This window comes from Dreissena polymorpha, chromosome 8 (assembly GCF_020536995.1).
Source record: "Dreissena polymorpha isolate Duluth1 chromosome 8, UMN_Dpol_1.0, whole genome shotgun sequence".
Lineage (NCBI taxonomy): Eukaryota > Metazoa > Mollusca > Bivalvia > Myida > Dreissenidae > Dreissena > Dreissena polymorpha.
In genome coordinates this window covers 65,314,763-65,331,906 of record NC_068362.1, presented here as the reverse complement: position 1 = coordinate 65,331,906, position 17,144 = coordinate 65,314,763, and the positions used below count along the sequence as shown (strand labels likewise).

Sequence of the window (17,144 nt, the reverse complement as noted above, 5' to 3'; positions counted from 1 at the left end):
TCATATTTTCAGTATATTCGGTAATAAAATTTCGCGATGTGAAATCGAAAGTATATCGCGAAAATAGGTTACATAAAGATATACACACTATAAATAACGCAAGTGGATTGATCATTTTATATTTATAATATATACAATTCACTGCGCATGCACAGTTTGCATTCCCGGGTTTACCACGTGACGATGATGATCAATCTACTTGCGTAATTTATAGTTAACTAGTAGTTAACTAGTAGTTAACTAGTAGTTACCTGGTACACATCCCCAGTAAAATTTTAACCGAATATACTGAAAGTATGAAAACTTAACAACCTTTTTCGAGTAATGTAATATACCAGTCGTGATATTGTTATCAATATAAACTAATAATTTTAAAAAAGTACGGTATTTTAAAACTCTTTTTTTTCGTCAATCTGGTTGACGGTCCCTTAAACATATGTTGCAGCTACAGAGTAATTTGAAAAGGAAATAAAAGCCTTGGCTTTATATGTTTCACCAATGCAGTAACGTAAATTATATCAAATGTGTATTTCCAAGTACACTTTTATTTCTGCTCCCTGTACATAAATAAACGAAAGACTATTATCAAAGCGTAAGTATTTGGATGGAAAACAGTTATCCATTCATAATATGTGACTTTAAGTGTATAAAGAGATACTTGATTGAAACTATATGTGCAATAATTAAACGTGTCTGTTTATTGCGGTCACTGACTCCATTTTTGGAGTTATTTAAACACTTAACAGTAGTACTAACGATATCTTACTCTGAGAATATCGATTAACTGCGAATCTTTGAAATGTTAACGTTAGTTTATACACAAAGAATGAAAGTTTAGTAAGTGTGTGAATTCACCTCTCAATAACCTTAATAAACTGTTGGAAATGTTTTCTAAATATTTAGCCACGGAAAACTCTGACAATATTGTCGGAAAATTCTACATGGCGCGCTTCAGTTTGAATTTCATGTGTCAATCCCTATTTGTTTATGTCGACAAATGAATTTCTATCTAAGAGCAATAACGAAATCTCACAAGCTCGATATTCGCGGTTCGCCTTTAAAAGTGGATGTTCTTGCTTGCTTGCATTTAAGCCTAGAAAGTGGATGTTCTTGCTTGCTTGCATTTAAGCCTAGAAAATCGTGATTTCAATATAGCTTGATATCTGCAAAACTCGGTTATTTACGTTTGGCTTTGTATATTTATTTCAAAGCCCGCACGATATCCTCATCAGTTTGACATTTTCATCACCTTTGAATGTTGATGTCAAAGCATGCTCGAAATTGATCTTATTCGCGAATCTTACTTTAAATTGATATATGTACCACCTCGATATTCGCGTTTCAAATGTGAATGTCGATGTCAGCGCTTGATCGAAATAAACTTATATGATTGTTACGTTTTTGTTTAAATATTGAAAACAGTCTTAGCGCAATATTCGCGATTTGCATATGAATGAGGATGTTATTGAAGGCTCTAAATTCAAATTAATTATAGCTCGGTATTTGCGGTTCAAGTTTAAACGTTATTATAAGACCTTGCACAACACTTTTACCAGCTCGATATGCGCGATTCTCTTTGAAAGTAAATTGCAATGCTGGCTTGACATTCAACCTCGCTCGATACTCGCGTTTCGTGTTTGAATTTCGATTTCAGAGGTAGCAAGACGATCGCACTAGCTCTAATACGTAATTTTCTCGGATCATGTTTATTTTGTTTGTCCCAAAGCAAGCATGTTGTTCATAAGCTTAATATACGAATGTTGATCTTAGATTGTCGTTAATATTGCGAACTTTACGCACCTCACGGAGGGATACGTGAGATAAAAAAATGTATTTCAACAATTTTGTCTTTGGACAAAAATCTCAGTTCTATATGTATGTTCAGCAATTTAATTTCTTTATCTACACTTAACAAATGCAGTAATATTCCTTAAATGCTATAAATGAGCCTAATGTGATTTGCGTGTTATTTTCCCAGTAAACGAATTATCAGAAGAAGTCTAGGTAAAACGATGGATAAGATTGGAAGATAAAGGCATCACCAAATATCTTATTTTACGATTGGGATATGGACTCATGTGGAAACGATTACACGACGCTAACATATAACGATGGTGTTAACATTTAATACGATTGCCGTTTGTATTGTGTTAGTGTTCGGATATAGAGTAAGTACAAGTTAAAAATACATGTCAGAGTTTGTGAAATTGACAGACACCATGAGACCATTTTTATATATTCACACACGTTACAGTTCGCAAAGAAGTTTATTATTTGCTTTCTGCGAGAACATATAAAGTGATGTGGTGTGTCTGTAAAGTCACGTTTGTGTGAGCTAGGTGGTTAAAACTGGACATATTTACAAATAAGTGCATGTTTGACGATGCTGCTTCAGCGAAGCAGCTCTTCTAAGCTATTATACCATGAACAAATTATTCACAATTATGGCGACCTATGTAAAAGACCGAGCCAGTCCGATTGAGTCAGCTAAATTTTCTCAATCAGCATACTTCGCTGATTATCATTGATAAAGGTTAAGGTGGCTTGGTTACGGTCCTCTTTCAAACTTATCGAGAGATTCGGGACAGGAACCAGAACCGAAACTGCCATGTGGCACTTCAAACGCTGAGACACTGGGAAAACTCCCAATGTATTTATTTTTACATTTGATCAAGAATGTAACCCGCCTCCCAGTTTCGCTGAATGGGTCAAGTTTCCCACCAGTACTACTTCACCGTACCCACATTTTTTTCGTACTCAAAATTTTTCGTACCCATTTTCCTTTTCGTTCCCTAGTTTGTTTTCGTACCAAACATTGTTTTCGCACCAATTTTTTTTCGTACCCAATTTTTGTTCATTCCCAAATTTGGCAAAATTTGTTCGTACCCAAAGGTTTCGTACTATACACACAAATGACGTGATGTAGATAAACTTAAATTGATGCTTTTATATCCATCCCCTTCAAAGGCATATTCACACCAGTACTGTCAGTGTGGGTTATCGAAGGATATTTGACAATTTCTGTGATACATTTGAACAATTTAGCATTGTGCATTCCGAGCACCGATTATCAGTTGTGCTAGGACAAGCTTATCTCAACCAATTATCGGGAATATATCGGTTTCAGTACGGTACAATGATACTGGGTTTAATCATCTGAAATCACTACCGTTAAACTGCTTTCATTCGATCTACTATGGCAACGAGCATGTATGCCATTGATGACAGTCCCGACGAAGGTCGACTGGAAATGGAAAAAAGGCGAAAGCGAAATACAGGCAAATATCCGGCAATTGTTGTGGACATGAACTTATTGAGTAAATCACTGTCGTTAATATATGATGGACCGAAATATATAAACGCCGATTCTAGTCATACTCAAAAACAACTTGCCTCTAAAATTGAGAACATCATACATATCACCAAGAAATTAAATGAAGTCAATACCGTTGTAAATACACACAATGTAGATCTACTTCTGAAAAAATATTAGCGTATAGGTCGATAGATAGTGAGACTCAAAAATAGAAACAAAATGTGTTTTGTTGGTGAAAGGAAAAATGAAAACTGCTTAAGCGTAGTCTTTATAATATTGAGTGAATGTTAGAGTCTTGATGGCGACAATATGAACATGGTTAGAGCACATCGATTCGGAAAATTCAAGCAAGATAATTCAAGGCCAATCTGTTTTCGGTACTTTACGGACGTTGAACTCGTTATGAGTTGTTTCTACAAATTAAAGGGTACAAGGCACTCTATAGATAGAGACTTCCCGCTAGAAATTCGTCTTGCACGTAAGCTTCTATGGCAAGATTTCCATGATCTTAAATCAAAACATCCTAACTCTAAAGTACAAAAAGTGTACCCTGCTAAGCTGGTACTTGACGATGCAGGTGATCCGAGATGAATTTCCAGACTGGTTCTCTGTTCTGGGCAAAAACAGGTTAATCAATATAGTAGTATTGACCCACTTGTCTCTCTGCAAAATGATCAGATACAGGTGTTTAATTTCTCAATGTCTAACTCACGACAAAGCTCAGTGTAGACAAACACTCGTACATTTCAGTTTTCAGCAGTTCACAGTTAGTTATCACTATCATCCTCGGTTAATGAGCGTCCAAGTACCCAATCCCTGCCGATGACGTCTTGATCTAAAGCAGCTACTAATACCTATCAGTCACCGAGGTCACACCATGTCAATGAACATATGCCTTCTACTGCGCACAAACTAAGGTCACTAACACGTAGCGATGGCGCCCGCCAGCGAGTGCATTCATCAGCCGTTACAAGCCCAGAGCGCAGAGCATCAAACCAAATACAAATACAAGAACTACTTTAAACTCCTCGCATATCCAGGCTAATCGCTCGCAACGTACAAAAAGTACGAACAGCTCTCTAGCGGCGACAATTATCAACATGGCCATGCTAGTTCAGTGAAGACGCAGTCAGCTTCAAAAACAAAGTCTGGTGACGTACCACGTCCAAAGATACCCGCTTCCTCTGTGGACCCGGCGAGTGTCTCTCTGACAGAGGTCCAAACACCAAATGTTAGCTGGCTTGCTCAGAGTTTATACCCAGTTGCATAGGGGACGCAGGAGAAGATCAACTTACGTGTTTCGCTCCTTAACGTTCAGGGTTTGATTACTAAACATTTAAATAAACTTTAAAGTAGTGAATAACAAGCAGTATTCAATAAAAATGATTATGTTCTGCTGACAGAGACATGATCGGAAGATTTCATTGACTACAAGAATGACAGTTTTGACTATTGCGCGCTTTATCAAGTAAAGAATACTATAAATATCAAAGGAAGCTCACTGGGAATTATGATTTATTTTAGAAATAATTTAGTCACTGATGATATAATTTCATTCTAGACAGAGATGATCTTTTGTGGAAATGGATTAACAAAAATCAAGTAGGGATATCAGATGATTTGTTTATTGGTTTATGTTTCGGAATTCAGTGCGAGAAGCAATCTATATGAAAAAAAACACATTCGATAGAATATTGGATTATATTGATAAAATTAAAAGTGTCTCATTTAGTTACCAATAAATCCTGTGTGGTAATTTTAATAGTCGTACACCTGCTATGCCAGATTTTGTCACTAACGATGTTAATTTAGATTATTTACATTTAACCGATGATAACGATATTGATATAGCTTTACCTAGATTTTTACAAGACAATTGTGTCAATAACAATTGAAATGTGTTTATTGATATGTGCATACAGTCGGGCTTACGAATCTTAAAAGGCAGTATAGGAAACGATAACGTAAACAACAAGCAAGCCATTAGTATAAAACAATACTTGGTTTGCCACTAACTTGACTAGTCGTATTTTGTAAAATAAATATTGCCTTTTAATGTGAAGCCAATTTTACTTTTGAATAAGGTTTGCCGAAGGTGCGTACTTTCTTAATTATGTTAAAAAAATCATGGCTGCAATCAAACAAGTTTCCAAAAACAAATGAATCTTATCACTTGTAATCGTAAACAGTATTTATTCCATTAAATAAATACTGAAATTCAGACGATATCAATGGTTATATTAAACATATATAGGTTTTGCTTTTCTTTTGTTAGATAATACAGTAAAACAAACACAAGACTGCCATATCCACCAGTATAAAAATGTATGTTTCCCTGGCAACGTGCTAAATAAGTATTCGAGCTGCCAGCAAAAGCCACACAACGTCTCTTTATGTCGAAATATAGATAAATATTAATTGATTTAAGGTTATTAATTGTTTTTAACATCCTAATTGTTGTTATGAAAAATTCAATATAAAACTTATTTAAGCATTAAAAACGTTAACATTCCAAATCGAATTCAATTTATTGCTCAGTTCAAAGAAAAATCTACAAATGAGATATCTACTTTAAACTCTAATTCAATACCTCAAATAAATATCCGAACTCGTGTAATCAAGCGGACGACATTTTCTATTGCTGTTCAGTTACGTTTGCTTTATAGAAATAGCCTCTGTTTGTAAATATCTTTGTAATGCCTTAATTTGTTGATTCGCATGAAATTGAGCAAAACAAATATAACGACATTACTTAAATTGACTGTACCCTGCATTGCTTCATTTGAATATGCTCTGAAGGCTCAACGTCATAATCCTCACTTTGATTGCATATACTAAAAACATTAACGAAAATACATTGTTCAACTATTCAGTTGGTACAAAACGTTGACACCAAATTAGTATTTAATACAATATATCTTTCCAGGAAAGTACATTTCAAATATACCATCTGCTCATGGATTTTCAAATGAACTATTTTCTAATAGGAAATAATAAATGACAGGTTGAAAGGTCAGCGAAAGAGAAATTAACATACTAATGTTAATACCGTAAACACAAATGATAGTTGAAAACAAATACAGTTCTCTTACAAGCCCGTAGCCAGGGTTTTGAAAAGGGGGGGGGGGTTGCGAATTTTCCCATCAACGATTTTTATTGAGCAACTTATTGGCGAAGGAGGCAGGTGCGGGAGAGGGTTCCCCCTCCTACAATCGGGGGTTTGGTGGTCCTTCGCCTAGAAAATTTTGAAAATCAAACCTAAATTCCTGCATTCTGGTGACTTTTTATCGTTATTTAAAGACTGAAGTTATGGAGAGTCTTTATATGAAATTTCACTTTCATTGACCATACTCAGTGACTGATCGACATGAATATGATACAACGACCATACTCAGTGACTGATCGACATGAATATGATACAACATACATGTATTCCTTACTACCGTTTTTCAATAACCACTTTTTTGATCAGTCATTATATTTCATTATTTTATACGTGTTAAACCCGACACTAGCCTGCGCGCAAACACTTTGTGCGTGCAACAACAAATGTTTATGCAACAACAAATTAATAATAAAATCAACAATAAGAACGGTATAAAATATCATTATTTATTGGAATCTTTATAAAATTGGTGTATTTTACTATTCTAAAATTCTACCATTCATATATCAAGCAAATTAAAAAGAATGTGTTAACTTTTATCTTCAAAACAATTGTTTGTCTGCTACTATGTATAGTACATGAGGCATAGTATTGCTAAACTGTTTCTTCTTCTCTAATCTGTATCAATACTTAACAGAAATCAAAATGGTATAACTGGTTACTTTTTTCTTTTTTTTAACTATTTTAAACGAATTACTTATGATTTTCTAAACCAATTTCAGAAATATATAACAATTAAGGCTTCATAAAGACCCTATATCCACAAACTACTGGCAAAAATGCATTTTTTCCTTGTCACAAAATATTGGGTGCAAACGCACCCAACGACCCCCCCCCTGGCTACGGGTATGTCTTATTTTATAATAATGTCATGACCCCATAATTTACATGTTAATTAAATGGGTCACGAGTGCACGTTTGTTTTTATGACAATGTTTTATATTTTAACTTTATGTCAAGTGTAATTTCTTATATTTAAAGGAAGTGACTTTTGACCTTTTTGTTGAATTATGGGTAGCGTACATTGACGACCTCTCTCAAACTTGTCAGCAGACGGTTTATTCTTTCATTTGCGCAGTACATTTTCTTCATCATGCGGAGGTTGGATTTTTATCAAATAATTACAGTCATGTGCATTTATATGTTCTCAAACTTATTATTATACTTAAAGAACATTTCTAGTCATTTTAATGAAGTTTTTATTGTTTAAACTTTAGGCGGTAACTCTGTTTATTTTGAGGTGATCGGTTACGCTCGGAAGATGCGCGGATGGTGCGCGGTTGAGTTATTGCTCGAATTAATGTTAAGACCGCGCAAGGCTCGGACCTGCTCAGAGCCCGAGTATATAAGCTCTGTTTCTTTTACAGTCAGGGACTCTGGTTTTTTTTTAAATTAAAGGCACATTCTCATTAATAGATTTTTCTCTGAGAAATATTATGTGTAAGCATTTTAAATTAAAAGTAAGTTAAATGGCTACACTATAAATATATTTGCATACAATTGAGCTTTGAATAAGATTTAAGATTAAGGCGAGGGATATCTTAACGTACATTTTATTGAGACTAGTTGAGCATTGTCATGTGACTTTAAGAATTGTATTATTTATGATAAATCGTTGAAGAAATTGATGTTGTATTCTTGATGCATGTTAGTTAAGAATAAAAAGTTAGTTAAGAATAAAAATGTGTTGAACTGTATTTGGTTGTTTATTATAATTATTATTTGAGAGTCATTAAATAACTCAGGCTATTATCTTCAGTTTATTTTAACAGAGTCCATTTTATTTAAAATGTTTAAATACAACTTAATGACAGAAGGGTAGGTTTGACACCAAAGTAGGCCCGCTATCACGTTGAAATAAGAAAAAGAAAAAGAAGAACCGCTCGGCTCGTTACAATATTTTGCTTTTAAACGTTTCCTTTTATCACTAAAATATGAGAAAAAAAGTTACTTTATTAAGAAAACCGGCTCTAAAATATCAGGCAAGTTAAAACAGCATGGTCCTAGTACGTAAATTACCAAAACCTTCGGTTGGTTAAAATGTACAATAAAACTAGCTTTCCCAAAATAGTTTCAGACATCGAATTGGTTATTATAACAATACAGCTGTCTGCTATTTTTAGTTTATCATCTAACTATGGGCGTATTAGTTTTAAACGTTATCTAGATGTTGCGTTATAGAAACTGATGTCCCCTTGAAAGCATTGCTAATATTGATTCATTGACTTATTTGAATAAGTTCTAATGAAATGTTAGGTCGATGTCAAGTTCAATATATTCTTTACATAATTGGTTTCTACACGTAAAATATGCGTTAAGTTAAGGTGACTAAAACATTTCTCGAACATGTTTGTAATATACAGCACAATTTTGCTCCTACCTTAGCGGAACGCCAGATACCCGCTTAGTTATTTCGCACAAATAAAAGAATATTGTTTAGAAAATGTTATATAGAAGAAATATAATTAAAAGCTGGCGAATTATAAAATCGTTGAAACGCTTGAGCAGATTTGTATTGACTCCCAATTGCGAGAAAATCATAATTCAGTATTTCACAAAATCGCATACAATTTATATACTATGCGTATCGTATTACAAAAATATATATGTATATTAATGTTGTTCATGACTTATATATTTCAGTGGCTGGAAACCAGACCGGTAAATATATCTATATTTCTTACGCCAAGATTTATTGGCATTATTTAATGGTTTAACTGTTCCATTAAACAAGTATTTTCTCACTCATGGCACTCATTGTCTATATTTTAAAGACTGTTAAATCATTGAAGGTAGATATAATTATCACCAAATACATTAATTATGGGAGAGTATATACTAAATCTGACTTATTTGATTAAATTTGTATAATGCAACATTCTGAAATAGATTAGAGATTATGCACGATACGATTGGTAAAATAAATTCGTTTGATGCGATGAATGTGTATAACAAGGTTATTTGTTTTTAGCATGTAGGTAGCGTATATCAAATAATATTATTTATTATATTAATATAATATATTAATATCTATGAAAGGGTTATACAAATTTTCTTGACAACATCAAAACGAAAACGACGACAAAGTGTTAGTAACTGACAAAAACGCCCAAACAAGGTATTACTGAAACAAATCAACTCGATTCAGAGGGAATAATGACTATCACAGGTGGGTAGCGTGTGGCTATGATATTAATTAGTTAAAACATAATTTGGAATGATAAATAATCAATTTATAACGAAAAATATACGTTTCTGATAAATAAATGTTTCACTATCAAATGGTTATATATTTGATAGTGATTATTTTTCCAGAAAAGTTTATTTTTCGTAATAATATGATAATTTATCATTAAAAATGATGTTTTCAGTAATTAATATCATAGTCACACTCTAACCACATGCGATGATTATCAATTCCCTTATTTGATCATGTATCAAGCCACCATTACTCAAATAACATTTTACCATAGAAATTTATTTATTACTGAATCACTACTCTGAATGCTCGCTATCATTACCATAATTTATAGTTTGTGAAGGCATAAACGTTAAACAAAACAAGCTTTTACAAAACATTATATGATACCAAACGGATTTGTAATAAAATAAATATGTTATCAGTGTAAAATGTAATATCGTGTTATGTTTAACCCAAAATTAAGATTGCTTACATTTCAGGGCGTCGTAAATTCTTAATTGAAAATAATAATGGAAAGAAACATACATTTTCTTACAGTCCCCAAAACAATTAAAATCAACGAATATTTCGTAAAATAAAGTTAACCAATAAAACATCAGTGTTCTCTATAACACTAGCCAAAATTTCAAAAAATGAAAACTGCTTTAGCGTAGTCTGTACAATATTGAGTGAATGTTAGAGTCTTGATGTCGACAATATGAACATGGTTAGAGCACATCGATTCGGAAAATTCAAACAAAATAATTCAAGGCCAATCTGTTTACGGTACTTTACGGGGACGTTGAACTCGTAATGAGTTGTTTCTACAAATTAAAGGGTACAAGGTACTCTATAGATAGAGACTTCCCGCTAGAAATTCGTCTTGCACATAAGCTTCTATGGCAAGATTTCCATGATCTTAAATCAAAACATCCTAACTCTAAAGTACACATAGTGTACCTTGCTAAGCTGGTACTTGACGATGCAGGTGATCCGAGATGAATTTCCAGACTGGTTCTCTATTCTGGGCAAAACAGGTTAATCAATATAAGTAGTATTGACCCTCTTGTCTCTCGGCAAAATGATCAGATACAGGTGTTCAACTTCTCAATGTCTATCTCACGACATAGCTCAGTGTAGCCAAATACTCGTATCTTTCAGTTTTCAGCAGTTCATAGTTAGTTATCACTTTCATCCTCGGTTAATGAGCGTCCAAGTACCCAATCCCTGCCGATTACGTCTTGATCTAAAGCAGCTACTAATACCTATCAGTCACCGAGGTTACACCAAGTAAATGAACTTGTGCCTTCTACTGCGCACAAACCAAGGTCACTTACACGTAGCGATGGCGCCCGCCAGCGAGTGCATTCATCAGCCGTAACAAGCCCAGAGCGCAGAGCATCAAACCAAATACAAATACAAGTACTACTTTAAACTCCTCGCATATCCAGGCTAATCGCTCGCAACGTACAAAAAGTACGAACAGCTCTCTAGCGGCGACAATTATCAATATTGCCATGCTAGTTCAGTGAAGACGCAGTCGGCTCCAAAACAAAGTCTTGTGATCGCAAACTGCATTTATTCCATCTGATAAATACTATATATCTAATAATCAGACGATATTATTTGTTATTACAGCTATTACACATATATAGGCTGTGTGCTGCTTTTGTTAATTGATCAAATTTAACACGTACAGAAAAATACACGAGTTCCGTATCCACGAGGCGTTTCCAACTATGTTGAAAGATAGACAAATAACATATCTTTAACATAAATAATAGTTTTAATCATTTTCAATTGTGCGTATTTTATTTTAGATAAAATGTCTTCAATAAGGGTATAAATCATTTACAAAACAACACTGTGTGAACAATGACCAACACTTGACAAAACTTGTTGTTGCATCAAAAGCATTCTAAAACGTAATGTAATCGTGTAATACATTATATCGTTTTTGCAAAGTTTTCAGAAATAATAATACGAAATAGCATTTCTTTGTTTCAAACCAAAAATGAGAAGTCGGTAAGTTAATTGACATTACCTATAAACAGATTTAAAATCATACGTTAGTATATGTAAGTTGTTACGAAAAGGTTTCAATTGTATTCATGTATACCTAAATAGGAAAGAAGCACCATTCAACTTCGTTAACATGGATACTGGTGTGATAGATAATACGTAAATATAAACACCCATCGTTTGGCAATATTTTATCTTCGATCAAAGACGAACAGGAAAACAAGAATTTTTTTTATCGCATAAATGTAAACGATAGCAGTGGCGTAGCCAGACCCAAATTTTAGCCGAGGCAGTATATTAGGTCATTCCAGGGAGGTCCGGGGGCATGTCCCCCCCCCCCCGTAAATTTGTTTATACCTAGAACGTCTCTGGTGCGTTTTAAAAGCCATTTAAACCACATTTTATGAGTTTGTTTTATAAATTTTATTTTTGAGTTAACATCAAATCATCTTCCGCAAACTTGCTGTTGTAGTTCAGACAAGTTCACCTTGAACAAATTAATGGAAGATTTTTCCCATTTAGATCTTGAAAGCAACATAGGGCCCTTTTTTCCCCAAAACAAGTTTTAATACTTTAAGTCAAAAGCGTTTTCAATCTTAAGCACATATAAAAAGGATCATTGCTGGAAGTTATTTGGAAAAAAATCCCTGACCTACTGGGATTCGAACCAACGCAGTGACAATATAATAGTGGTCAATGGATTTAGAGTCCGACGCGTCACAGGGACATATTCATTATCATTTTGTTTGTGAATCTCATAATGCCTAAAATTCATTAAATAGCATCAATTTCTTATATAGATTTTATTCTTTGACATTTTTTTTTCCTTGTTATCTCAACATTGCTCTGCAAATTTTAGCCGAGACAACTGCCTCGGTGTGCCTCAGCGTGGCTACGACGCTGGATAGTATATTTAAAGTATTGTGTGGCTTTACTTCGATCAGATTGGTCGCCGTGGCGTAGTAGATATGGTATTCGCCAAGCGATCGGGAGGTCACGGGTTCGATCAAAACTGTATGAGCGTTCTTTAGATTTCCCCAAAAGAACCAAGTACAGGTTCTACTCAGGCCCAAGACTCGTTGAATGGTCAAATTGCGTCGCTGCTCCAGAGAAGCCCCGCAATTAATACAAGAAGAAAATTAGTATTTGTTCTGGACAATTATTCCCTGTTTTTTTATGAAATGGATTTTTAGAGACTGGATATGGATATGTATGTATTGGCGGCATGAACACAGTTGCTATAAGTCTAATATATACGAGCTTAAATGCCATTTGATAAAACTATAAGAAAGTTTTATAATCATATTTGATCAAAACTACAGTAATTCACCTATGGTGAAAATTATCTGCACTAGCTGGAATAAAACGTTATTATGCAAGGCCAACATTTTGAAATACTTTTTCAAGATACGAGCGATATAAATGTGAAAGATCATTCATTTGATATATAAATGCAGTGAATGTGAAAACGGGGTCACAGATTAGAACTGTTTTGTAAAATGTAGCTGGGACATATCAATTTGTAGTATGTATTATATTTGTATATTACTATTTTTGGATTATCGATTAATTTTGATTGTCTTAAATTTATACGCTTAAAGATAGGTGAAGACAACAAACTATGCGTAATGGTATAACTAAGAAACATCAGGTATATGTATATAAATCTAAAGCACTATACTGGTCGTTTAACGCGATCAGCCTCATGCAGATGTTTATTGTCTCCCTTGATTATACATACTTATGAACAAGTGAACAATTAAATAAACATATGTAATGATTTTGAACTGCTCCATTTAAGAAACTTGTTTTCTCAGTCGTTGAACGTATTGTTAACATCGTGAATGCTTTCAATTCCAGTTTCATTTAATGTGGATGTTATTATAAGCAAATGAAGAAATAGTGCGGGGGGGGAATAATGTTTATAAAATGTCTGTGTAACTGTCGAGTTTAAATTTACAAGTATGTATTTGATCGAAAGTATTAAATCTGAGAGTTTGAAAAGTCTCCTAAGAAATGAACGATACGAATTCCAAAGGTAATTGGTCTGAGAGTCATGCGATAAATGTATCAAACGTGGTAAAATATACTTCAATAAGCTTTTTGTAATTTAGAAAGGGAGTTGATTTTTATTTTTATAAAAATATGTTAATCACAATTTCAGGATAATAAAATATTATATTTGAACATCTTGGACTGTTCACCTGTCTAGATTGTGCCCATGACTCGCAGAAATACAAAAATGTGGACACGACTAGGGTGCGGATCTGTCTGACTTTTGAGCTGATTTCTTTGTGTGTGCTCTTCCAGACGGTCATCAGTGTTTTGAGCGCTACTGTTGTTGTATGGCGAGTATTTCAGGCATTAATCCTGTATCCGCGACAATTGCGCCAAGTTATTTGAAGTTGTTGACGGTTTCTAGTTTTTCGTCACAGACCCTGGTGTCAATGCTGGTGCCGTCGGTGTTGCTGGTCATCCGTTTGGTTTTCTCTGCTTAGATCGTCATCCCGAAGGCTGTGGAGGTTTTGTCCTGTCGCTCCACTACGTTGTTTAACTCTTTTCGCTTCCGGCTAGGCCATCTATGGCATCAACACATCTTGTCAAGATGATTCGATAAAACAGCTACAAAAAACCCACTTTATGTAATTGACAATATACAAGAGCCCGTAACATGAAATAACATTTATGATAATTAGCAAACACGTGTTTCCGTGTAACAGAATGATGTTTAACTTTAATATGGTATGTTTAAGAAGGATACGAGCCACGAGTCTACACATTAATTGGACATATTCATGCATTAGTTGCAAAATTACATCTTTAAGCGCTGCAAATAATATGTCAATTGTTCGCCTTTTATTTCACTCTGCAAACAAATCAATAAAATAGCATAGTTACATTATTTGATAAATGTGCAGCAGCTTTGATTAAGCGCTCAAACGATGAACTGGGGATTATGTTCGTGTGTATTAAAATAATTAAACTTCGAACCAAGATGAATGCAAAAACAGGAAACACATGTTTACGATAAATAAAAAAAACTTCTTATTGAGTAAGTGGTAAATATTGTTAAGCTTTACTTCAAACATATTTGTTCAGAATCAATATTCCATGATTTAAAAAGGGCATTCAATGCACTTTCATCATTTGGATATTGACACCTTGTTTTGTGGTGTTTACTTAAAATGAAATTGATATCATTAAACAATTACGAGCTTATATTCCATTAAAACAAATCACGAATGGCGTAGAAACGACTGTAAATACATGTGTTTCTATGATTACCAGTGAAATGAGAATAAACTCCACCTGTTTATTTTTGATAACTAGATATGAATAGTCATTAATAGTTTTGTTTTTGTAGTTTACGTTTTTTTGTGTTTTCTCTTATGTCGAATATCTTTTCACACCAACAACAAAGTGTGTGATATCAATAAAACTCGACAAAACTGGCTGTGACATAAAAAAAATAAAACTTTTAAAACCAGATTAAACCTAAAGCTGTATTTTGACTATTATTTCGTTTTGATTATACACATTTAATTTGATGACTGTCATCTTATAATCGCAAAAGCATAAATATTTATATATGTAGTCGCTAAAGAGTAATTTGAAAAAGAATATAAAGGACAACACTTAAACATTACATCATAAAAAGTAGCCATACCATAAACTCAGGGTTTAAACGTTTAACAAATGACGGTAATTAAATTTAATAAACTGTGCGTTTCCAAGTAAAGTCGTTATTTAAACACCCTTTCCAAAACGAAACGATAGACCTTCATTAAAACTGAAAGTGATATTATGCGCATTTTTCACTGTTGAATTGAGCTGAAAAGAATTAACAGGTCAAAAGAGTAAGTTAAAATGTGGAAACTGACCAATTATCTGCAACTCATCTTGCTTCCAGTTGTTAATATTTTTTATCATATTCGATATTTTACATGACTGTACAGTCCTCTAGGCCGAGCGGAACTGTTCGTGTGTCGTATGAATAGGTATGAACGAATCTGCACTTAAACTTTTTCTCTTTCCGGGATATTGTTTTAGTAGGTTGATGCTGCATCAACAAATATAAGTGTATATGAAGTGAAAACACCAACAATAAACAACGGTTGCGATAGACACCTATAAACATAGTATATACTGTTAGATGAGCATAATATATCTTTAAGTAACTAAGAGGTAAACAGTTGTCTCTTCCTACTCAGTGACTGATAGACGGTCTGTTTTGAAACTAGCATGTATTACGTTTTACCAATGAAGAAATTACATTTAATTGACTCTATTTTTTCAAGAAGAGTCAGCATTTAGGTTTTTGAGTGTCAAACCGTTTTAATTATTATTCTTTATCATACAATTGATTGAGAAAGCTTTTGAAAGTTAATATCAATGTAACTTTGATGTTAAAAAAGAAAACTGTCTTAGTAAGACAAGACTTTAATGCATGCTATGCATTAAACATGAACTCTCATTTGTGGTTTATCGATTTCTTCCGATATGCTATAATTTCAACGCTTAGAAAAGTTGTTAGCGACACATATGCGTGAAAATGGGTAACGTTATAACTACGAAACCGTAGTGTTCGTAAATATTCAGGTCCTTCTATACCTTAACGCCAGGTTCTCATTGTATTAACCTGTTTCCAATAAATCAAAAATTTGCTTGTATTTGAGGAAAATTTAATAGCACAAATATATTAAACAGTAACTTGAGAAAGTCATTTTTCTTAGTTTAACTCGATCAGCCGCTCACTCAGATAATTATTGACTCCCTTTTTGGAGGAAAATAATTCGGTATTTCTGTTAGCACATAAATTGTTTCTTAAAATGCGTTCGTATTGCAATATCTTGATAAGTAATAATACTGATTATCATTTCTGTATTTCAGAAAGACGTGAATTATATTGTATGTAGATCTCTCTTATACATAATTATTGTACTATACATATGATTTACTTCTGCATTTAAGAAATGTGTTTTCTCAATCATTGAACAAATTTTTAACCATGTCAGTTTGCAAAACGAGGTTAGTGAAAAACGGGTTGTTATAAAAAATGCACATTGCAATAAAACATTGCAACCCGTTTTGCTATAAAATTATTCACTTCTGGATATTCTTCACTTAATTCCCAAATTGGTGAACATAACTTCATATATACATTAAACCTTTTTTCATCATATTTACGTTAGAGACGACATTTAAAACTTCCTTTATAGCGTTTCAAATCACTATGAACCAATTAGATATATGTAATGATTTTATTGCGAAACGGGTTGTTACACAAAAATTCACATTGAAATAATACATTTCAACACGTTTTTTCCCATTAATTACTGCAATGTTGCGTTATCTTAACTTGAGTACAAAATTGTTTTAAGTCACTTTTGATACACATTCTGTTGTTTTATCGTATTAAATCTCAAAACTCATCACCTTCAATGCAGTTTAATTTTAAG

The 17,144-nt window shown here is 33.5% G+C and overlaps 1 protein-coding gene across 23 annotated transcripts in view; it reads left to right on the top strand.

The window, feature by feature from the left end:
- LOC127842803 (tripartite motif-containing protein 45-like) overlaps nucleotides 1-17,144 on the top strand; it is a 203,529-nt gene that overhangs the window by 80,816 nt on the left and 105,569 nt on the right. For 15 of the 23 annotated variants that reach the window (XM_052372535.1, XM_052372536.1, XM_052372531.1 and 12 more), the window contains one exon: nucleotides 9,126-9,143. The exons of 4 other annotated variants lie outside the window; for them this stretch is intronic. In XM_052372535.1, coding sequence (XP_052228495.1) covers nucleotides 9,126-9,143 — 18 coding nt within the window. Of the gene's footprint in view, nucleotides 1-9,125; nucleotides 9,144-16,575; nucleotides 16,594-17,144 lie in introns of all 23 variants that reach the window. 4 more of the 23 variants (XM_052372530.1, XM_052372527.1, XM_052372540.1 and 1 more) reach the window with 1 other exon arrangement.